Source organism: Pholcus phalangioides, unplaced genomic scaffold, assembly GCF_987345545.1.
Source record: "Pholcus phalangioides strain wild (caught in Gottingen) unplaced genomic scaffold, Ppha-v1.0 ptg000013l_1, whole genome shotgun sequence".
NCBI lineage: Eukaryota > Metazoa > Arthropoda > Arachnida > Araneae > Pholcidae > Pholcus > Pholcus phalangioides.
In genome coordinates, this window is record NW_028301606.1 from 35,908,804 (window position 1) to 35,934,460 (window position 25,657).

Below are 25,657 nucleotides of genomic sequence, written 5' to 3' on the forward strand. Positions count from 1 at the left end.
AAAATTTATAGTATATAATGTCTAATAGTCACATGAAATGAAAATCAATAAAAAATAATTTGGAGGTTACTTTTTAAAAATCGTTCTAAGTCAAAGTCGTCTATATTTACATTTTGGCCAAAACCGTAAACAATGGTAAAATTTTTTCAAGCATTTGAAATTGATCTTCTATTTCACTTTTCATACTTTAAGATAAGTTTTGAAATGAAATAAAATATACAATATGTTGCTCCTGTTGTTTTAAGAGTTTTACATTTTTAAAATTCGTTCACTCAAATAAATGCTTTTGAATAAATGAAAGATATTTAACGAAAAATCAAAATAGAACTACAAATAGATATTGTCAAGTTAATAAAGTGCTGAAATCTAGTAAAACATTATATAAAAAGACCTACATTGCCCCTAGAAATTAAACATTTTTCGCACTAAAAATAAACTTAATGATAATAAAAACAAAAATTCTATAATAATTAAATTCGGTAGAAGCATAGATTACGAAATCCATTACCATTGATGGATGTATTGCAAGAGTAAATAAAAACAGTGTTAAACAGAATACAGTAATAAAAAATATAAATGATGTATATATTGTATTGAGCTTCATGATAAGTAATTCAATTCTGAAGGTTTATTGAAACATATACGAAGGGAAACATTGAAACATATTTAATAAGTAAAATAATGCTAAAAAATATTATACAAAGTAATTCCTTTAAGTATACTGGAAGGACTTTTCAGTCCCTTGAGACTACAAAGTGTTGTTACAGTGAAACCTGTGTATAACAATGCTGTCTGTAATAATAAACCTGCCTACAACAATATTTTCTTCTGTCCCAGCGGAATTCGTATTCGATAAGAAATAACGCAAATGCTTAACGTGTCTATAATGATAGCCTGTCTATAACAATATTTTTTAATATATCAGTATCATTATACACAGGTTTTACTGTATTATGTGTGTATGTAGGGCTATTTGAATTTTATAGAGGGTGATCCAAAAATCATGCAACTCAGCCATTTCCCAATATACGGTATAACGTTTTGTTGACAAATTTTCGTATGTGCAAAAGCAGCGATATGTTGCCATTATTCATCCAGGATCTAAAACATAGATGTTGTCAATGCACCAAATTTTTTTTCCAGCTTATTGTTGCCATTTTGTTTTGCTGATCCACTTTGCTGAAAGCTGGTTTTGCTTTTTCCTGTGCTGTTTTTTCATGATATTTCCTTTTTTTTCAGCGTTATGGCTGATCTCATAGATTTAAACAGTCAAGTGGTTACAACAGCAATTGTCGTTGCTGCCATACTTAATGGTGGTGTCTATGATGGCATTTGCAGACACACAGACTTTTCTGTCTTTTTCACATAGATATGACAAAATAATTTGTCATACATGTGCTCTCATCTGTACAGCCATCCTTCTACTTTATTATCTCATCACTAGATGGAGTTGAACAATTATATTTCAAGGTCTAAAATTATTATTACTATTATCTTTGTCATGTTTTGCAAAGCTGCATCCCATCACTTCTTTCTTCTTCGATTTTCGATTCCCTTGCGAAGATGCATCTGTTTTATTACTCATATATCTTTTAGCAAAGGTTCAACTGCTATGGCTCCACATAAATCCATCAACTGCATTTCTTTTAGACCTGGACATGACCTCCCCCCGCCACTTTTTGGGTGTCATATTACGTCTCGACACATTTGAGCTATAAAAAAACATGATATTTACCATGTAACCCATTCTAAAATATTTTATTTTTAAAATTCTATCTAGAATTAAAAAATCTATATAATTTGAATAAGACAACATTTGTGATTACAAAAACAAAGTTTGTTTCAAAATTTTACAACGCATTCAAATTGTTAACTTTTTGTGTAAATGCAAGTCTGCATTCTTTTTGCCTGATTTCTGGCCACTTTTCTCAGGGCATTCACTTTTTCAATCTTTGATTGAATGTTTTTTTAGTTAATCAGTGAAATGGGGATTATTTATGTGCATTTGTCTTCAGGTGTCCCCACAGGAAAAAATCAGGGGATGACAGGTCAGGTGATCTTAGTGACCACAATCCTTTTAAAATGAGGTAGTCATCGAAAAATGTGTGGAGAAATCCATTGTCTCATTAGATGTATGGCAGATTGCAAAAAGCAAAAAAGTTCATTTTCATCCAACAGTGAGATGAATTACAAGATAATATCCCTATGCAGTTTCCCATCCACCGTTTCTTTAAAAAAAAAACCAAACTTTCAATATATACACACAATTTCACTTCGGTGTGAGATTGAGCACCACACACCGATTTTGATAAAATGCAAAGGCTTTTCATGATAGACGTGTGGATTTTTGGTGCACCAAATTCTGAAATTCTGACATTTTGTCTGATCTGGAGTTTTCAATTCTGGAACAATCCAAACACAACAGACATTAAACTCCAATTTCTTCAGTGCTCTGTGAACAGTATTTCAACATTTTCCCTTTCGTTCATGCATTCTATGCTGGCTCAGTAGAGGCCTGTGGTCTTGAACATTTCCTGTTTCAAGTGTGCAAATGTTTTCGTATTGGACAACCGCCTGTGGGGAAAATGCTCACTGTACATTGCTGCCTCTGTGGTACTTCCATTTGCAGCTCCGTAAATGAAATGCATGTCTGCTTTTTCATTATTACTAAAGTGCGCCATTATCCTGTATGTTACAACTGTTAGAACGGTTGCACGCTAGAATAACTTTACAGGGCTGGCGTCCGCGCATTTTATTCACTGTGATGCAGATTTGCATGGTTTTTCCCCAGGTTATATTTGCATGCATGGTGTTCTTTTTCTCCTGATAAATTTCAACAGGAATGCATTTTAAGGTTTGCGAAACGAGCTTGCACATTTTCGTTTCATGTTATACCCACGCATTCTTTGATGACAATTGTTTGTATTGGTGTCTATTATCACCTCTTAAAGTTTTTCCCATCTTTTCTGAATCACCCTGTATTTGAATTCTTTAATTAAAGGAATGATCATTAATATTATTTAGCTTACTCAATTACACATGGTCTGTAGAAACTTTAAAAATTCATAAAAACTGGAAAAATAACCAAAATAAAAAAAAGTTTGCCGGGTTAGCATAGCTAAGTCACAGGACTTTTTTTAAGACAGGAAAAAAATAACTCAAAAACAGCCGATAGGTGGCGCTGACATACAATTTTTGTCAAAGAAAAGATATGCAAATAACAAACATAATGCCTCCAAATTGTTTATTACAGCAGTATGTGTTCCACATGACCACCACCGCCGGGAATAACACATTGCAGACGAGTTACAAACCCAGCAACGGCAGAGTGAGCTGGTCCACACACTTGGTTTACAACGGCGAACTGTTTGTGGATTAGGAGCGCAATTTCTTATAACCATCTCATTTCATATTTCCACCGAAGTCACTCGTACCAGGGTCACCTGTCTGTTTTTTGAGGGTTTTTTTTCTTGTCTTAAATTCCTGTGACCTAGCAATGCTAACTCTGCAAACCGTGTTTTATTTCGGTAATTTTTCCGGTTTAATGAATTTTTAAATTTTCTACTGACTTTTTGCCCACCCTGTATATCTTAGTTTTCATTTTGTCGGTTGATTATTTTTCAAGTTACTTAAGGATTGATGTATTTAATATTTCATTGTAGAAAATACAAAGAACATTTCTAGACTCCATTAGAATATATTGCAAAGGTGGAAGAGGTGGAAATGGCCTACCGAGATATGGAGGAGTTGGCGGTAAAGGTGGTGATGTATATGTTAAAGCCAGTAACAAATGCACCTTGAAAAAATTGAAACTGAAGTTTCCATCAAAGAGGTTTATTGCTGGCCAAGGAGATAATAGTTGGTATGAATAAATATAATGATTAATGTTGCTTGAAATTTTTTCTTTTGGTTTTTATGAAATTCAATAACAAAAAAAAGTTGACCTATGAAGCCATTCTAATTATCAGTCCACTGTACACATTCTTAGAGAATAATTTAATTAATAAATATTCCGGACTCTGCTTTTTTCTTCTCCCACACTTTGGTTGGAACATCATCTCGCCACATCTTTCTGCCATACAGGTGTGGATACTGATGGAAGCAAATGTCCTTTCCAAGAGCCAAATAATTTGGGGAAAATTTGTCTGTCGTGTAAACTATGCGATGATCCAACAAACCTACACAATGTTTCATGCCTACTGCTGTATGAGACTCTGGGATGTGGGCGAGTCTCTAATGCAACAATGTGAAATGGGTCCTCATGAGTTGTCGTTCTGTTGCATGTCTTGTAAATCATAACCTGTTTCGCAAATACCTATTTTGCTGTGGGCTTGCCTGCTTTCTGTGGAGAGACTTTTTTTAAATGAAAAACCTGCTCACATTCTTGCCTTGAAGTTCTATAACCCACAAAAAGTAAACTTTGGTTGACTGGGTATCTCACTTAGATTGGTTATCAAGCCAAAAACCATTCAAAAGAAAAAAACTTGCCCACCAACCTCTGCCCTTGGAAGCACCTCGTGGCAGGAAAACATGAATTATATTTTACTGTATAATATTTTAAATATAATTTCAAAATAAATGTGGGTCAGACTAGCCACACAGAGAGAGACATAGCCGTACATTCCTACTTTAAATGTTCCAGCTAAGAGGTGTGACACTCCTAGACATAGCCAGAGATTGACTTGGAAGTCTGGGGGGGCAAGGTCGTTATTGCTGGGGGGCACGATGATGATGTCAGCTCATATATACATTAGATCAGTCGACTCCACCTTTGACGCTGGGGGGGGGGGGAATGCCACCCCACACCCTGTATCTCCGCCCATGCTCCTAGATTATGAGCATTTTGTCTGAGACACTATTTTGTGATCTGTCAAATGGATTATATGACAACTGGTCCAAGTGTGTGGAAATATTTTGTGAAGTGCCAATGCACTAGAATTATTGTAATGGGGAGAAACCAAGAAATACAAAAGCATTTGTGACATTTCGAAACTTCAAAAGTCAAGGATAAGAAACAAAATAGGCTTTAGATTGACAAAATTGAGCAAAGGAAAAATGGATTATACAATTCTGTGAGTAATTTACCCTTTAAACAGCACAGCAAAAATCACTAAACCTCCTCTAAACTGCTTTTTTTTTTCATAAAGTAGGCTTTCTTCCTGTTTTCAGCAGGTGCAAAGAAGTTTTTTGGGAAAATGTAACTTTGAGAAATCATTTTTACAAAATATCTATGCCTGTCAATGTTAAAGTAAGAGGATCTTAAGGAGGCAAGATATCTCATCAATGCCACTTAAAGGGTTAAAAGAAATTTTAAATATTAAAAATACTAAGAAAAAAATTAGCCTATTCATGACATGATCATATTTTTAAAGTTTTTGGTACTTGTCGAATATCGAGATGACCATTGACATACTTTTTCAAATGAGTGTAATTTGAAACACTTTTGATGGCAGCCTGGAACTTCTATGTGTGTTTGTGGTTCAAGCAGTGACATGTGTTTTCAAGCTTGAAACGGAAGGCTCGGCTGGTTCATTCATTGCCAGTTTCTTTTTGTTGTTGTTTTTTTTTTGTGCAGTTGTCTCAATAACCGACTAGTACTAAATTTTCCTATGCTTTTTAGATTTAAATTTTTAATTTACTTTATGTGTTTCTTTTGTATATGTAGTAGGCATAGAGTTTTAGGAAATCCTGGTAGTGATTTGACAGTTGAATGTCCGATCGGAGTATCTCTTGTAACAGACTCTAGAAGAGTGCTAGGTATTGTTAGTTTCATTTGGAAATTTTTATGGCTATAGATTGTTTTTGATAATTACTTTAAAAAGTGTAGATATGATAAAATGTTAAGGCATGACATTTTCATTTATTTCCATACTATCCATAATTTTAATTAGAGATGGGACAAATATTCGTCGGCTATTCAGTATTTGGCCCTTTTGCCGAATATTTGGTTTGGCAGAATATCTGTCCAACTCTATGTACTCTAAACTATTACTCTAAACTAATTTAAAAAAATTATATCAACAGTAGCGGATTAAAGTCGGCCGAGGCCCGGGCGCAAAGAAAATATTGGGCCCCTTAAATTAAAAAAAGTGGAGTTTTAATTTTCGGGGCCCTTTAGAAGGCAGGGCCCTGGGCGTGCGCCCGCCGTTAAATCTGCCTCTGTATATCAGTTATAATTTTTCCCGTGAATCAAAAATTTACTGATTATATTTTATTGTGTGGTGTATGTCCTTCTCTGCGAAAGAGGTTATGTCAAGGTGAATTTCTAGCATAAGGAAAACATGGAACTGAAAGTAGAATCCTACTGCAATAAGATGAAAGTGAGCATGAATTGTACACAAGTTCACTAACTGGAGGCTGTATCTAGACAAGATACGTATTGAGCTACAGAGAGAGAGGGGCAAAGGGAGCAAAAACATCTGAAGAGGAAAATAAGTCGTAAATTTTATGATGCATTACTAGTTAGGAGTAAATAATGGTTGAGACTTTTTCTGAATTTGATTTAAAATTGGTAACAAGTGTTGAAAAAAATTTATTCTGTAAGTAATATTAAAATATAATATACAGTCCATGCCCATGATAACGTCCAATATAATGTCCTGTCAAAAATGGACATTATATTGGAAGGTCATTACATTGAATGGAAAAACATGTGGGTTATTCATTATATGAAAACATTTGGGATTTATCCTACTGGTCGTTATAATAAAATTGTTGCTATAGCATGGGGTCGTTATAACTAGTGTTAACTGGATCATGGTTAAATTTGATTGTCAGTATCATGTCAATAAAAATCTTTCAATTATCAGTTTTTTAATACTTAAATAATTAATTGCATAATTAAAATTAAGTATCAATCAGTTAAATTTTTCAATATTTTCATTTTCAATTAAAAAAATCAATTTCATTTGTAATTGTGATGAAGTTTAAGGAAATTGATATAAAGCCACCAAATATTTGATATTTGGTCAAAACGTTAGCTGAATATTTGGTTATTTGGCCAAATCACTATTTGTCTCATCCCTAATTTAATTTATTAATTATGATGTGGCCACAATAATAAAACCTCTATACAGTGATACCTTTACTTTGTATCTCGGTTAACGAACACCTCTGCTTACGAATGTTTCGGCCAACAAAGATTTTTTCCTCGGCTAACGAATATGAATTCACCTAACTAACATTTTCATTGATTTGAATGCACGTGCTACCATAAAACGGATGCTTCGAGAGCTGAATTTTAGCACAAATCACCGTCCGAACTACTGTCACTTCAACCCAATCAATCGGAATCGTTTTCCGGATGTACCCTCACTTCTCTTTTTAAAAAATTTTGAATCATTTCATTTCATTTGAAAGATTCTGCTAACGAATCTGGAATGAATTATCTTAGCCAAGGTATCAATATATAATCTCACAATAGCTCTTTATGTCTGTTTTTATTCTTGTTTTTTTTAAATAGATTTCAACTGTTCCTCATTCCTTAGGATTTTTTAACGGTCCTTCAAGTTGTCAAGTTACAATGTAAACTTTCTATAGCTCGAATTGAATTTGAAAATTTGAGTAGGTCATTCTTTTTTAGGAGTGCAGCACATATTGTATCTGCTATATTGACATTGAAAATAAGATAACAAATACAATTGAGTGTCCGTATTATAAATTCACTTCATTCAATCTAGAAATTTGTTGCACGCAAATTTTGCTTAAAAGAAATCATTTTCAATGTCGAGAAAACTTGACAATATCCTGACCATTTCAGAGAAAATTATAGTATACAGACAACTTTATTGTTATAAACGTTTGTTATACATACCATATTTTAAAGACTCTGCTGAATATTGCTCAGTTTTTCTTCTAACTGCTCAATGCCTGTAATAAGTGTTTCATTCCCTAAATATGCTATAGATGTTGAGATGATTTTGCACTTAATCGATGTCACAAAACTATCAAATTTTCATCCAACTGGAAATGTCTCTCAGGCGGGGTAGCCCAGGTCTGATAAGATACTTCCCTAAACTACCAAAGGATACCTGGTTTATCCTTGTCAGAAACTTTCCTGAAATCTTTTCATTTTTTAAGGTGGTATATACTATCTTAATCAGAAACTTTTCTCTGAGACAAGTTTGATACCTGGTTCGTCCTTGTCAGAAACTTTCCTCACACTAGGGTACAACAGAAATGCTGACATGACCACAAAAAAAATTGCTGCCACAGAGAGTCCCACATCAAGGGGTTAGTGCACCAACCTCTCAATGAGTATAAAAAAAAATTGCCGTTCAGAATTGACAGTAAATTGTAAGTCCCAGTGTGATTAGCTTTCGCATGCAGAAAATTCAGGGGGACAAAAAAAAAGATTTGAATAAAAGGAAATGTCCCTTATTTTCTACACTCATGTCCATAAATTAAGGATAATTCAGAATCACACGGAAATCGAAATCTAAAGTAAAAATTTCACCTGTAGAATTATCACACACATCTGCAAGAATGCCGATAGTATGTCACAATGACGAGAGTGTAAGAGGGGTATATAAGGAAAGGTGGCAAAGAAGTAAAATTGTTCACAAGAGTTCTGTAAGTCGCTCAGTGCCATAAGCGAATAGTTATGACACAGAGGACTCATGTGGATGATTTTTTACGTGATCGGCCACCTGGAATGTAGGCATACTCAGATGGAAGTATCCGAGGAACTTGGAATTGCCCAAAGTGTCATCTCTAGGCTTTGGCAACGATTCCAAGATAACGGAAATGTCAGTAGATGTTACAGTACAGGTCGCCCCCCGAGTTACAACGCCGAATGAAGACCGGTATTTGGCAGTAACTGCCAAAAGAAGCAGACGGAGCACAGCATCTGACCTGTCTCGTCAGCTATCTGCAGCCACGGGTACCACAGTTTCAAGGCAAACCGTGTACAGACGTTTGGGAGATATTGGTCTATATGCTCGCAGGCCTGTCAGATGTGTTCCGCTCATGGCAACTCACTGTCGGCAGCGATTAGCCTGGAGTAGAGAACATGCAATGTGGACATCATCACAGTGGGCTTGTGTGATGTTTTCCAATGAGTCCAGGTTTAGCTTGCAGTCTGATTCATGTCGGACTTTCATATGGAGAATGCCAGGTACCCGTTACAATCAAGACAACATCATTGAACGACACCGTTACGGTGGTGCAACATTGCTCGTTTGTGGGGTTCCAGAACAGATCTGCATGTTCAAACCGGAACCATGAAAGCCCAAATTTATCGGGACATCATTCTGGAACAACATGTACGTTTGTTTAGGGGTGCCATGGGCGCAGAATTTGTGTTTATGGATGACAACGCCCGTCCTCACCGAGCAAACATCTTAAACGAATGCCTTGAATCTGAGGATATAACCCGTATGGAATGGCCAGCATTCTCACCTGACTTGAATACGATAGAGCATGTGTGGGACATGCTTGGCAGACGAGTTGCAGCCCGTCCACCACCTACTACATGTGTACAGGAACTTTGGAGAGCATTCCTTGCTGAGTGGAGTGATCTTCCCCAAGATCAGATCGATAATTTGATACTCAGCATGCCTAGGCGTTGTACGGACTGTATTTCATCGCATGGGAGACATACAATGTATTAACCATCATACCAACCATGTAATAGTAAGTTTTTGTAAAGGAGATATTTTTTACAATTGCTCCAGGGAGCGAAAATCGTAGTTTTTATGAATGGTATCATACATACACCATCGTTTTTGCTCTTTATCTTTTGTTTAATAAATGGGCTTTATGAATAAGTAACATTTGTTTTGTTTCTGAACCTTTATTTGCCGGAGCTGGCATTATCCTTAATTTATGGACATGAGTGTAGTTGGCTGCGTTAAAAAAAATCATGGTAATCTTTTCATTTTTTAAGGTGGCATTTACTATTTTAATTGGAAATGACCTAAAAAGTTGTTTCCTATATATATAGTCTATACCACAATGATTTGTTAAATGCAACATCAATATATCATATATTCTTTTGTGATTTCAAATATTTATATTAATTCTTATATATATTGTTGTTGTTTAAGGTGATCTTAACCTGCCTGGAGATCGGGTTCTTGTTGCTAGAGGGGGATGTGGCGGGGGTCCAATGAATGATTATATAGGCCAGAAAGGACAGTCTGTATCTGTCACGTTGGATCTGAAGTTAATAGCTGACATAGGTCTGATTGGGTGAGTATTTTTTTTTTAATTTGAAGTACGCAAAGTTGAATTTTCATATATGAATGATAAGGCAAGACGAGATCTGCTGCCAAATTCTTGTCATTTCAGAGAAAACTTACATTAATTTGTTTATAAGTATTCCTAAAGCAGTGGTTCCTAAAGTGTGGGTCGAGATGTGACCCCAGGGTCGCATCAGTGAACTGGGAGGGTGCGAGAGAATTTTTCAAATAGATTTTCCAAAATAGAAATGTCCAAAAAGAAGTTCATTTTTGTTTTAAAAATATGTCAAAACTAAAAAATGCCTATACTAAGCTGAGATAATTAGCATGTATCATACAATGTAATTTTATAAAACTCCACTTGTAACAATAACCAATATATCAAGGTAATACTTATACAGGGTGACTCAAAGAGAATCATTTGATTTCAAAATTGTACATTTCTTAAAAATAAAAAACACGGAATAAGTAATATATGTGAATGTAAGTGGGAAAATGTCTATGTTTTATGAACAGTTTTTGTTAATGGTCGATTTCAGGTGTAGAACCATTTTGAAATCAGATGATTCTTTTTTAATCACCCTGTGTACAAAAATCAAGGACCATGCACCTTGCTACACTTCCATCTTCCATAAGCAACACTAATAAAATCAAAAAACTAAATATTTTATATAATATTTTAAAAAATTGAATATTGTTAAAGGTTAATATCGTCTTGAGATTAAAACCAAAACAATATTTCCAAAAAGTTCGTTCAGGGCAGCACATTTACTGGCAAAAAAAAGTCTTGAAAAACCAAGACATGGTCAGCATATGTAAGGGGATCATGATAACATTTTTGATCAAAAGAGGGTGGCACTTCAAAACGTTTGGGAACCACTGTCCTAAAACATTGGAAATTATTTATAAAATTATTTCCGTGGTTGAGGTCAAGGTTCCTAATCAATTCCACTAGAGATATCCACCCCAGATTTAAATAAAAATGTTTAGCAGTAATAATTCTTCTTTAGCCCAAAACCTATCAACTTGTTGAGAATTACTGATCTAATTTCCCAGAATATGAGTATTTATGCATGAGTATATGTATTTCAATTGTTATTTAGTAGCTTAGTAGCTTGTGTTGTCACAAATTGTTATAACTATTTCCTATCACAGTCTGTGATATAACCAAATTTGTGGAGATTAAATATTTTTATTTGATGGCTCCCCCTTTGAGTTCATTATAATTGAGAGAGTCCAACTGTATTAATAATTTATTTTTAATGAATGTAAAATGATTCGTGAACCCTTTTCCTGTAATTATTTTGTAACAGAATAGAGTTACGGCACATACACACATTAAACATTCTTTTTCTTTTCTTCAAGATTTCCGAATGCTGGCAAATCTACACTGCTGAAAGCTGTTTCAAAAGCCTCTCCTAAAATTGCCAGTTATCCTTGTATGTATATATTTTGTAAATGTATCATAAATTCCTTGATTTTATAGAAACTACACTTATATAGTCATATTTTCAATATACATACTAGTAATCAAATTGTTGATTGCCTTTGCAGTTACTACTATAAAGCCAAATATTGGAGTAATGGCATATGATGACTTCAGATTAGTAAGTAGATATTTAACTTTTCTTTTGTATCAATTCATAGTTCCAGAGAAGAATATAATGAACATGCATAATTTGTTGTGCATTTTTTTCAAACAGTAACGTTGAACATTTCTGATCAATTTTACTATAAATGGTAAATGTGACATTATTACAACTTAATTTTGTGAAAATAATCCTTAGCAAATGAGGTTTTCAGTTTGATCATTTCTGTCACACCACTGTCATTTTTCTGCTCACAAGGGCTAATTAGACCGGGACCTACAATTTATTGCCGATTCCGAACGGCAGGCTTGTATTTTATACTCATTGAAAGGTTGGTGCGCTAATCCCTCGATGGGGGACTCCCTGCGACAGCAATTTCATCTGCGGTCATGTCGCCATTTCTGTTGTACCCCTGTGTCAGGAAAGTTTTCTGACAAGGACGAACCGGGTATTGATCTTGCGACACCTCTAAACATCCTTTGGTACTTCAGGCGAGTATCTTATCGACCTGGGCTACCGCGCCAGAGGTTTTCAGACGTAAAATTTGGCTCCTGTCTTTTATACAAAGGTGTTACATGCAATAACTTTTTGTCAGTGGTTTTCTCTCCAAAACAATCTGATCGTGCATATAATATAGATTTCTTTCAACTCAATGAGTATCAATCAATGCAAGTGACCAAAACAAAATAATTAATACCTCCAACAGTACTAAAACAGAAAACTTACATGAATGCCTTAATGAACTACAAATTTAGAGCTAGCTAGATATAAGCAGATTATATATTCAAGTATAAATTCATAGTATCAACCATATTTGTCTCTTGTAATCAATATTAACTTATACAAATACCAAGAATGAAATCAATCTAGTATATATCTCAATTTGTAATCTTGCATGTTAACCCTTTGACTATTAATGTGGTATGCTTTAAAGAAACCACTTTCTTTTTGATCCCATAACATCCCTTACATACGTTGTTGGGTTTGATATTCTGAAGTATGAATGCTACGAAACTACTTCACGATTACCAGATGACAGCAGAAGAGTAGGACAACTAGTTTTTTAAATATCTTAATAAAATTCAGTTTGGGTGTCTACATAGGCTTTGCTCACTCTGACCTCTGTTCGCCTGGCTCTTTCTCTCCCTATTTTTTCTTCCCCTTCATGCACAACCAGTTCCGATAACAGCCTTGACTATATATGCACAATCAAAAAGACACAATTCTAGCTTCTTTCCCCTGAATCCAACGTCAGCGAAGCCTTCCAAGTTTGTCGTTCATCTAGTATGTGTTGCTTATTCTTGTGACAGCCGTTTTCATGGATGGATTTTCATGCAACTGTATATTATTCAACATATTTGAATTGTATTTTTTATTGTAAGCATATAGTGCTGATGATACTTGAAAGTACCAGGTTAATTTATTTTGTACTAATTAATTTTTTTTAAAGATTTTTTTTTGTCTTTAATTAGAACTAAAATGACCTACCAAAAAATTTGCATGATAGTTATTTCATTTTTTTATAATGTGGTAGAAAAAAGGGTTAAGCCAGAGAACAGAATTTCTGTGTTGACCGAGCATTACCTTGTACCATAAAAAAGGTGAAATCCAATCTACATGATAAGAAAAGTGTGATATGATTATTTTTTTAGATGACACTTGAGTTTATACAAAGATATAAATTATTAGGAAATATATATATTTTTCAAAGAATATTCACTGACTAGGCATATTAAATATGTGTGAAGTGACTAGTGTTAAAGACAGTTTCTGACTGAGTTTTCACTCTGCTGAAATTTCATTGTTTCTTGTAAATCTGAAAGTACTATAACTAAATAATAACTGAAATTTAATAGTGTTTTGTGAGGAATATATTATGCATTCAGATTCTTTTATCAATCATGTTCATTAGAATTTATTTCCTAGATCAGTGTGGCTGATCTACCAGGCTTGATTGAAGGAGCTCATTTAAATTATGGAATGGGGCACAAGTTTTTGAAACACAGCATTCGTACCAAGATGCTTCTTTTTGTCATTGATATTGATGGATTTCGACTCAAACCAGAGGATTCATTTCGAAGTGCTTTTGAAACAATTATGCTGCTGAATAAAGTAAATTGCTTGATTTTATTTTATGTATTTGTTATTGCCAAAGCCTGAAATTGACCAATTCACGATTGGGGCCAGCCACTTAGTGAATTGGCTAATTTTGTTAAACATAGGCCTGGCCAATGGCAGAGATTCGAACATTGGCACTCTATAATGATAATCACTTATACAACAATATTACTCTCTGATCCTGTAACTCCTTTATATATATGTTTCTCCAGTCTCTCAAGTATTACTATATAGGTGTTTCACTACATTATTTCACTTCTATTTTGTCATTCAATTTTATTGTCCTTGGTAGGAATTAGAACTATATGATGTTGAGCTTTGTGCGAAACCTGCAGTGTTAGCAATCAACAAGATAGACCTTGATGAACCGTCTACCAAACTGGAAAGCTTGTTGAGCATGTTAAGTTCTCCGAAAGGTATATTTAAGTTTGTGCATATATTTTTTTTTATTCTGAATTTAATTTATATGTGTGTGTGTGTATATATATATACATATATGTATATATATTTTTTTTTTTAATTTCGAAGTTTTCATGTTTATTTTTTTTATTTTACATCTCCAACTGGGTGGTTATTCAGAAATTTACAATTTCAAAAAAATAAATATTTGTACTTCGTTTTCTATTCTTGTTATGTTGATTTTCTTATAATGGAGATCATAATAACACTGTTCCATACTGACACCATATACCCTATGAAAAATGTCAGAGTGAAATCACACTATGCATGTGGTGCATCGTATTGTTTTTTCTCCAACATTTAGACCAATTTATACACGGACACACATAATGTGGACCTGCTTATAGAGAGAGAAGCTTGAGTACTTACTATTTCTTTCTGAATCTTCATAGGATCTTGATGGAGCAAATCTGACTAAAAAATTGGTGTTGAGATATTGAAGGATCACAAAATTAGAAATTTATGACTGTGTATCTTATATTGTCCATAGAACTGTGATCTTCATAATTTAAGGACGCCGGTCATATAAGAAATATACAAAAGAAAATACTGTGAAAGTCTGTTATAACAAGTACAAGTATAACTAAAACCTCACTATAGCAAGTGGTTATCAAATTATTAATGTTAAAGAGATAGAAAAATATTTTGTTATGTCAAGTTAAAAAATATGAATCTTTTGCTATAAAATTGAAAAAAAAAATCTCCAAAAAGGTCAGATTTACTCACTTATCACATATACTCCTTGTAAACATTACTCAGGCAGTGTTAGCCGAAAATATAATTTTGAAGAGTAATTTTTTACTCCTCTCCGATATTTTAGAGAGGTATTTTATTTTATCTCCTAGAAATAATGCTATTAAAAAAATTGTCTAGAATTTGGAGGAGTAAAATTGAATTTTGATGCATGAATCACATCTAGATGCATATTGGTGAACAGTGCTCTGAGGCACTTCCGAAGGATGGACTCAGAAAAGTGACATTTCTATTTCCTTTGCGTATTGTTGGGCTTTATTACTGTACACATTGGATATGTGAAGATTTAATTCGACTTTTGTTTCTCCCAGTAAGTTAGGGACCTCTACCAGGCTTTATTTAACAGTAACCTGTAGTTATAAGTTGTTTTCAAATGACTGGACAAATCGTGCTAAAAAGAGCTTTCCAGTTAGCAGAAAAATGTCAAGTCAATGAAGCCTGCAGTGAGAATTTAAATTTTTTAAGTTGGGGTTAGCTGAATCATTTTGAGAATACAAAATTATTTCCAAAAACATCTTAGAGAATCAATTGCTGTGAGAACAAAAATCAAGTTCCTGATGAGAGCTCTGTTCATGGTATAATATTAGAACAAAGTGATCTAAAAGAGAATTATAATCTATATATATAAAATTGATTTTCTGTGTGTGTGTGTGTGTGTGTATGTTCTCTATACAAATTTACAATTTTAGATAGATCGTCGACAAATTTTTCATGTATAGCGAACAGGACCCAGATTGAATGATAAACCTATTTTAAAAGTTCGTCAAAGCAGGACAAATGTCCGAAATGGGCAAAAAACTGTCGGGATACAATGGTTCCTGGGCTTCAACAGACACTTTCAGAATGTTTACTTTGGTTACCATGGTTCCCTAGAAATGCGTTTAAGACATGCATATGCCTTTAGAATGGTTTGTCATTTCTTTAATGCTGCTGGTATGAGGCTTTTTGAATCATGGGATATTTCCCTCTTTCTTGAGGGACATACAAGGTAACCAATATGGCGACTTCCTGCTCGACTCATGAAAGAAACAAATCTAAATTGAAGGAACGTAAAAATTAATCTTTTTTTTTTTTTTGATGGGCTCTAGGTATTTTGAAAATTTTCTCGAAGTTCAAGTTATTGATATGCCTGTTTTTGCTTCAAAACATGCTTGAATAAAGAAGCGGAATTTCTTCAATGTTATTTATGGGCCCATAATTAATTTCAAAACATCCTAAACTATATGTATTGTATATTATAAGACAATACAGAGACATTAATTTTCATTTTCGCACTTGAAGAGATATAAATAAAAAGTTGAAATCAATGTTATTGCATGAATATCCAACTCAAAAGTAGGTCTGGCTAAATATTTTACACTTAATTTTCTGGGCTCCTTATCTCTAAGCAAACTCAATATTTCGAAAATGCAGAATTCAATTCAGTTTTTAAAATCATTGATGTGGCAAAAAACCTTACAAAATTTCCACATTTCTACGGTAAAATTGGCAATTTGAATATGGATTTTTATGGGGATCTTCCTGTGCTTGTCCCTCAAAGTGATGCTGATGATGATTGTGACGTGTATCCGAAAAGCCTCATAATGCATAATAGTTTAGATATTCTTTTATGATGGTTTGTCACTTTTTCAATGCAGCCAGTAATTGAAGAAACCCTGGGCAGTGCCAAGTATTATAACTAGTGCAAATATAACAGGAATTTTCTATTATTTATAACCTGGCAAAACAAAAAATTCAAATTCGCTTGAACAAGAAGTCAGTTATAACAGCAATTTTCTTGTGACTGTGAGCTCTCATTGTAACAGACATTGACTGTATATTCACTGATGATAATGAGCTGAGGAAATGCGTAATTCAATGGGTCAACCAATTTTTTTGCGAGTTTTTCCTTAATGAAAGTTCTAATTCATACTAAATTTTTCTAGGGACTATACATTTTTTACTTTCTCAAGTCTGATAATTTAGAATCTTATAAATGTTAATTAATTTTTTCTCTTTTGTTTCATTTTCACCAACAAGTATTTTTACATTTCAGAGCATATTTCCAATCTCCCAAGTCAAATGAGGCCAGAAAATTTAATAAAGTTTGATGCAGTGATTCCAATTTCTGCAAAATTCAGGAAGAATATTACAAAATTGCAAGAAAAACTACGGAAAATTATTGATATTCATCATGAGAAAAGTTTTATGGTTAGTAATAATTCAAATCATGCAAGTGACTCAAAAGAAGAATCAGTTCTGTATATATGAGATTCATTTGGTAAAACAAAAAGTTTATTTACTCAATTATATTATTCATTTGCTATTTATACAACATTCACAGAAAACAGCATTTAGTGCTGTGTCAGTTCTTTTTCCCTTTGAATTGGAACAGCTCCAGATATCTGACAGATAGGTTATATACTCCCCTGTTACAGGGCTTGACAACGTCCAGGAGCCGAGCTGCCATGGTGATCAAAAAATTGTTATTGGTGCGTCACCATATCACAGAAATGTCATTATTTTGGACCATTTTCCCCTCAAAAATGCCAAATCTTGCTTGGCTATTGATTTTTTCTGATTTGTCAATCCCTGCCCTACTAATAATCATGTCTGCATATCACTTTTCATGTTGAGTATATGAAATTTTCTATCTTCATGTCTAAAAATTCCAATGCATTTCTCCCTAGTAGTTTTTCCTAAAGAAAAATAATTTGTTATTACACACAGCTGTATAGTATTTAAGATGATAATAATCAATATTTATTATGACTGGTGCATATACTAATCAAGTTGTCAGTTTATTTGTTCAAACTGTTTGATTTAATGCACTTTATACTGGAAAGTATCTTGCTTACGAATCAATACTTTGGTCTTTTGTGAAAATGTAAGTAAATATATAAATAACATAATATATAAATACATAAGTATAGTTCATTAAATGAGCTAGATGATTTAATGTCCTCAGTCGATGGGAATGATGTGTGGATATCAAGATGGCTGTGTTCAATCTCTGCTGGTGGTTGGCTGGAGTTTGTTTTCTGTGGTTTTCTAACTTCTGGATGTGAATGCTATCTTTATTTCTGAAGAAAGACGTCACTCTCCCTTGTTAATACGACTGGTATGAAAAACTGGGTGAGTGAGGAGATACCGATGTTTCAGGAAAAGAAATTCATCCTGAGTGCTCTACCAACTAAGATATGAAGACAGATGGAATTTCCTCTCCTTGGAACATCGATATCTCCTCACTCAGCCAGTTTTCCGTATCTGTCATATTAACAAGAGAGAGTGACGTCTTTCATCATATACCGCCATCTGGTGGCCCTGATGTCATCTGCGAGCTATTAGCAGAATGTTACCACCATCCATTGTACGAAGCCATCCAGCATATACATATGCTTCAAGGAGAGGAAATTCTGTCTTCATAGCTTAGTTGGTAGAACACTCATCCAGCAATGAGAGAGACCAGGATTTGATTCCCCGTGAGGGCAATGATGAATTTCCTTTTCCTGAAATATTGATATCTCCTCACTCAGCCAGTTTTCCGTATCTGTTGTGTCTTTATTTCCCTCTTCAAAAAACTTCTTTCCACAGCAAGCAATGCATCTTACAACATTCAAATTACAGTATATGCTGAAGAACTGGTTGTCCAATGCAGTTTCTCATTTCTGATTTCAAAGGTATATAGAAGCACCTGTACACAAAACATGCTTACAAAGGGTGCCTGAGCTGAAGTATCCAAAAGTAAGGGCTTATAGTCAGAGAACCCATCCATGATTAGTTATAAATTTTAGTTGCATTAAAGAGGGCAACTCCTCAAGTTTATTTTCAGGTTAAGAAAGTTCAGTCTGCACACCCCTTAGTGGCTGTGCAGAGTTTCAAACTGTATTTGATATCTTGTAAATTGTTTAGTAGCATTTGAAGTGTTATTAAATCAACTACTGCCGAGATACTCTGTTGACGTGGATGTAGGAGGGTCTGCATTCCACTTTGTTCATACATAGTATTTCACACAAATCACTGATGAAAATTCAGTTAACCAAAGCATATACTGAACCTCATATTGTGACACTTTCATACTGACTACTTATTCCTCTAGAGCAGCGATTCTCAACCTTTTTTGGCTGGCGAAGCCCTTTATGGTCTACAAATTCTATGGCAGAGCCCACTAGGCCTATTTTTTTTATTTATTCATCAAAGTTACTGATTTATTTATGTTATTTAAAATATTTATAACTTTTTTCAAATTTATTGTTTTTTAAAAATTTTCCCTTGAGTGGCCACAAAGCCCCGGTTGAGAACCGCTGCTCTAGGTAATTACTAATAAATTTGTCTATGCTGGAATATGTTATGTGTGTGCACATGCATGGCCCTAATGTATTTATGTTACCAAAGTTATGCTTGTTTAGTGTTATACTGGTGCTGCTACCTGTCTTCCATCTTTCAAAGTGAAAATGCTGCATGCCTCAACTTTACATGCAATCTACTACTAAACCATACATACACCTTTTCCATGTTCTTCTGAGGAACTCCTAACGAATTAGTAAATGTTAGAACGTGCATGTATGTGTTGTTAACCTTATGTGAAGTTTGTTTCTTAGGAATGCTCATTATGTGTGCAAATACATGCTGGCCACTAAACTACACGTATACCTCGTCTATATTCCTCTGCAAATATATATAATGAATTGGTACATGGTCTAAAGTGCTTGTCTGTGTTGTGAACCTAATGTGAAGTTTGTTTCTGTGTAATGCTTGTCATAGTGATGTCATCTATTTTCCGAACTGTGAGTGAAGTACAATGATTGAAGATTTTACTGTTGTAGGCCTGTTGCTTTCTTTGGAGAGACATTTTAACGGGGAGATCTGCTTGCATTTGCGTCTCAAAGTTGGGAAACACGGGTAGTCATTGTGCAACTGATGTGAAAATGGATTCAAATGGGCACAAAATGATGTGAAAACTACTGTCAACTGTGCATATTCTCATTCTTGGATAAAAAAAAACTTTGCCCAATGCCCTGTAGACTGTGCAGCACTTTCATAATATATGTTCACCATATCATTCCCCCTCAATGCCAGAAACATGAATGCGTGAATTTCAGAAACCTTGATAAAGGACATTTGAATGTTTACTCTACCGATATTGTTCTATGGATGTCATTTTCCTAAATTTTGTAAAATGTTTTTTTAGAGTGGATACATATACACATTTCTGGAAAAACTTAGATAGCTAAATAAGTTATCTGACCAGCTGATAAACCTAAAAAGTGGAAAAATTTGCACATGACTGTTTCTGGCATAAGGGAAGATGATATGTGGTTCTCTCAGTATAAGCTATTACTTTTGGATACCTTTAGCCCATGGCATCCAATATGGGTGCACAAGTTGGGTTACATATTAGGAAATGCTGGCACAACCGCTTCAGAGCTAAAATGGTAGTGAATTACGTCTATGGCGATATGGAATGGAAATTAATAAGCTGAGTTTAATTTAAAATTATGTTTATCACCTTTTCTGTCATGGTCAGATCTTGTACTTCTTGTATCAGCTTTCCTGGAGAATTCTCTCCCAACGGAAACGGGTAGTCACTTCCCATTAAAATATTATCCTAATTTTAAAAATAATAGCAATATTATACCACATACATGTATAATTAGTAGAACAAATGGGTATATGATTGAGATGAGTTAGTCACAACTGTACTACCTATAAAGTATTGTTTAGCATGATATAGCAAATACAGTCGAATACCGTTATAGCGAAAATCTCATTTTAACGAACTACTTTCTAATCCTCCCAGATATGTTTACATAGGAACAATGCAAAAACCTGGAAGAATTCCTTTATAACAAAATTTCGTTATAACGATGTGATTTCTCCTGTCTCTTGGTCTTTGTTATAACGGGATTCGAGGGTATGTATGCAATATCGAAATAATAGGATGTAATTTTGTCAAATTATATTCTTTATGCATTATTGTATATTGGTTTAAGAACACACCTAATAATCTTTTAAGAACAGAGAAATTATGTACATTTAATGGGAGTCATATTTTCTGGTGTCTAAAATGTTTTTGGAAAATAACATTTAAGAAGGTTTTTTTCTTCTTTAAACATACATGCATATATACATATATACACATGGTGTTATAAAATTGGACAGACAAACTCAGAGGGTTGTTATAGTGGGCATCAAGAGGAACAAAAATTGCAATGGAACACGGTGTTGCAAACCACGTTTAGAGGGTGAAAATTGTGTGTGTGTGTGTGTGTGTGTGTGTGCAAAAAAACGCATGCAGGTTTCGATGTCATGCTGTAACAGCAAAAAGTATAATAATAACGATTCATTTGATTAATTATTACAAGAGTTGTTGGAAGTGGCGATCGCTGACGTCATTGCGCAGTCTACAACAACTTAAAAACTATTCCTGAACGCACTCGAAGATACCAGGTATGCTTTTATACAGGCAATACTCATTGCTACAAACAACTAACTGCTACTCAAGTATCGTCTGTATAATATGAGTTTTTTGTGATTTTCACCCTCTCAACATGATTTGGGACACCATGTTCCATTGCAATTTTTGTTTCTTTTGATGCCTACTAACAACCCTCTGAGTTTGTCTGTCCATTAACAGAGCACCTTATATATGCATATATATATTATAAAAGTTATAAATATGTTATATTTTGGCTTTGATAGATGACTAATATGTTTGCTTTTTTTTCTGAATCTAAATCTCTAAAATTTTCTTGATAATTAAGAGGAAAGAAACTTGAAAAATATTCAAACCAAAAATCAAAAAATATTCATATTATTTGGATTATAAAAAATCATTTTTTGATTGAACTAAATAGATTTCAATTGTCACAAGAAGTTCATATGGAAATGCTAAGCTTTATTTTCTTTTTTTGGACTTACCTCACCCATAACTTTTAGCAAAAGCTGTAGAGCATCTTGGTTATGCACCAGAGAATCTGAATAGATTTTACCAAGATATCCAGATGGGGGAATAACATTGTCTGTTGCACATAAATCTGGTCTTGCCTACAGAACAAGGTTTTAAAAAAAACTTATTGGAAAAAAGAACAAACAAAATTTTTATAAGAGCTCTGAAAATTTGAATTGCAAATCCCTTTTATGGATGGGGAGGGAAGGCGTCATCATCTCCCCCCCCCGCCATTTAACTAATTTCCCAACCCCACCCATTAATGATAGAAGATTACTGATTTATGTTCTTTTTTGTCCCCCCCCCCCCTCCAGTGGCAGCTCTAGCTCACCTGCCGCCCAGGTGCAAAACCTCATACGCTGCCGCATGAGACAACCTTGGTGTGAAGCTGAAAGAATTTTATCTAAGCGGACTCTGAGATAAACCTGAACTTTTAACCAACAAAAAATGTTCTTGATTGTACAATCCACTTTTAAAGAAACTGCCCTGTTTTTTTCTGGTCCAGAATTATTTCACCGTTTTTAATTGTGGCAGATAACTTTCACACATTACAGCTTGTACTGATGAGCCACCATATTTTCCTTCCTTTTAGAATTGAACTTTTTAATTAATCTAAAATTTTTTAATGCATTTGAACCTTGTTAACACCAATATACTTAGTCCAAGGTTCCTGTGGCAGAAACTAGAAGAGTGAGGGAGTTTCTGGTTCTCTAGGCCATGGACAAGTGGGAACCCAAATTCTTTCTTTGCCTTCATTTGACCACTCCCAAAAATTTGCTGGGTGGGGAACAAAAATGTCCTGTCCGTGACCACCTAGATTTAGGAAGTCATGTCCCGTATGATATAGTCCATTCTTGTTGCGGGTACAGGGTCCCAGGCTGACACAATCTGTAGCAGTAGGCCTTCGCGGGAATCTCGTGACGTTATTGAAGAAGGTCATCTCACCTATACCTATTAAATATAGCAGGTCGATGCATGTGCCATCTTTAACCTTTTTTGTAGTATATCCAATATAGGTAAGATTCCTTCTTCAGTGACATCACGAGCTTCACACAGAGGCCTTTTGCTACAGATTGTGTTGCGCAGGCCCTGTCTGTCCTCTCAATATTTTCGTTGTCAAGGTATGACTAAAAAAAAAAAGTGGCAGGGTGATGTCGTGTGAATTTTTTTATTCCAAAATTTAAGAATTTATGTGTCTACATAAAAATGTAAGCTGCTGCCTCTCGCGACTTTCCGCCCGAGTGACTGCACCCTCTCTTAAGCCCCCCCCCCCCAGTTATTTCAAGTCTATCTCTGCTTATGGTCCTTTTTCTGTACAGAAGTAAATTTTAGTCATGTCTGCATTTATTTTTCAAAACTTGTGGATGGTGAATAATGACATAATTTGATTTTATTCACTCATTAAATGAAATTTATAAGACTTACAGCATGTCCATGTTGAATTCTGCCAAGTAAATAAGGAAAAGCACCAGCTCCATGAGCGAAACAAAATTTCAATGTAGGAAATCTTTCCAGTACTCCGCCAAAAAGGACACTACAAATTGCTGCTGTTGTTTCCAGTGGCATTCCTGTTAAGAAATACTTTATATGTCAGGTGTTTCACAAATCAGAAAGAGATAAAAATTTTAAGGTTGGTTCAGCATTAAAGTAGAACATGGAAAAATATATTTAAAAAAAGGAAAAGTTTTGAGCTGTGATAGAGTTTCTCTCTCTTAATCTTTTTATCCCATGTTATGAAAACTAGAATAAAAAGAATGATTATAAATAAAAATATAAATATAATGATAGTAATAGGCATCCATATGTTAATTTATTTGGTAGGTCATTTTTTAGTTCAAATTAAAGAAATAAAATTTTTTTTTCAAATAATTAGTTGCATAACAAATTATCTTACTGGTGCGTAGATTTAAAATGATAACTGGATAAAGGTAAAAATTAAAACTTTCATACAGACTAATAAAGAAAATGCCAATTACTGAAATTTATATCTTTCTTTGTTAACAAAAGAAATTTATTGAACAAAAATTCTTTGAGATACTGATGAAATTGGGGAGGCTCAAAAGAACTAAATGGCAATGTTCCCTCTAATCCTCTAAAAAAATTATAGGGGAACGTTGCTAAATAGTATATTTTTTCTCAAGTAATGTTGAACCAGAAGAAAATACAAATACAAGGCCACAACAGGCAAAATGTCCAATGAGGTGGCTGAGAAAAAGATGCCCGTAACAAATACCATATTTCAAAAATACAGCAACCCAATTAAAAATGAAATTACAAACAATATATATACACACACATACAATGTATGGGTGTCTTATTCTAAGTATAGATAGCTTCTCGACTTACTCCAACACGTGATTAACATATTTCTTCTTAAACGTGTCGATTGTGTTAGAATTTACAATTAGTAAGCTATTCCATTTATTAACAAACCTATTAGAGAAAAATTCCTTGCGACACCATAACCAAGAATTGTCCCTTACCAATCGATACTACTACTTCACCAAACACCAACTCTGGCCATATCGCTATTTTGCAATTTACGGCCATTAGTGAGATGGGCTGGTAGCGAAGGCGCTGTCTATTGGTGGTCACCTCGAGTTCGTTAGGGAAAATATCTTATCGATATCCTCCCTTGGATTCGAACCCGGGACCCTGACAACAACCTTCACGATGGTAGACGAACACCTTACCACCATGCCACTCGGGCACACCAATCGATACTGGTGTCCCTTTGTAAAAGTAGTCGATTGACAGTGTACTAATAATTCATGGTCAGTTCTAACCATCCCGTTGAAAATTTTTGAAAACTGATCATATCCATGGCCCCCACATAAGGGGGGCTGACACGGCTGTAGCCCTGGAGCCCCGGGACGATTATCATTATTTTTCTGCTTTTTCACGCTATAAATTAGCTACAGAAGGGGGCCCGTTAAAAGTCTGACCGAGGGGCCCGCAAAAGATCCAGCCTAGGGGCTCCGCTACAGGATGTGGAGGCCATGATCATATCTCAATGACACCTGCGTTCATCCAATGAAAACCTGTTCAAAAAATGAAGTCTCTCTTCATAGCTCAAGCCTTGTGTGCCATTCTAAAATAAAACAAACAAGTTATAGCACTTCTCAATCAGTACAGTGGAGTCTCGATAATACGAAGCGAATGGGACTGAGATCACATCAAACTACTGAAAATTCAGATTATCATTCCTTTAAAACAATATTTCCCAAAGTGGGCAATATCGCCCCGGGAACAATGGAAGTGTTTGGGTAAAAGCTCTGTATAGGATCCTATGGGTTGGCTTGAATTGGAGGGCGATGAAACAAAAACAAATTTGAAAAAGGAGGTGAGGGAACAGAAAGTTTGAGAAACTGTGTTTCAAAACAAAAGCAAATGCTGCATAGAAAAAAAAATGCTTTACTTGGAAAAAAAAGACCATTTTGGGGAGCCTCCATGATGTAAGATACAAATAGGGAACTTATTCTTATTTGATGAGTTAAATGTTCAAAACTTTTGACCTTTCTAGTCAATCTTATCAGTTTTGTTCCTAATTCAATTTCATTATGTATTGATGCTAAAAAGCACCACCTCTTAAAGAAGAAATGTTTTGCCAATAGTCCCTTTTGCACTCA

At 34.5% G+C, this 25,657-nt stretch overlaps 2 protein-coding genes across 2 annotated transcripts in view; one reads left to right on the top strand and one right to left on the bottom strand.

Annotated features, from left to right (window-relative positions):
* The first annotated feature begins 91 nt into the window (after positions 1–91).
* Positions 92–20,092, top strand: LOC149078998 (GTP-binding protein 10). The gene is made up of 10 exons (XM_089241247.1): positions 92–135; positions 3,663–3,862; positions 5,666–5,757; positions 10,047–10,191; positions 11,547–11,620; positions 11,736–11,788; positions 13,697–13,882; positions 14,181–14,304; positions 17,136–17,290; positions 19,906–20,092. The coding sequence occupies exons 1-10, from the start codon at positions 133–135 to the stop codon at positions 20,035–20,037; spliced, it is 1,164 nt and encodes a 387-aa protein (XP_089097373.1). The 5' UTR covers positions 92–132; the 3' UTR covers positions 20,038–20,092.
* Positions 17,348–25,657, bottom strand: part of LOC149078999 (2-amino-3-carboxymuconate-6-semialdehyde decarboxylase-like) — a 13,109-nt gene continuing 4,799 nt past the window's right edge. The window contains exons 6-9 of the mRNA XM_089241248.1: positions 23,454–23,596; positions 22,001–22,126; positions 20,589–20,687; positions 17,348–17,778 (exon numbers count right to left, since the gene is read on the bottom strand). Coding sequence (XP_089097374.1) covers positions 17,707–17,778; positions 20,589–20,687; positions 22,001–22,126; positions 23,454–23,596 — 440 coding nt within the window. The 3' untranslated portion in view covers positions 17,348–17,706. The remainder of the gene's footprint in view (positions 17,779–20,588; positions 20,688–22,000; positions 22,127–23,453; positions 23,597–25,657) is intronic.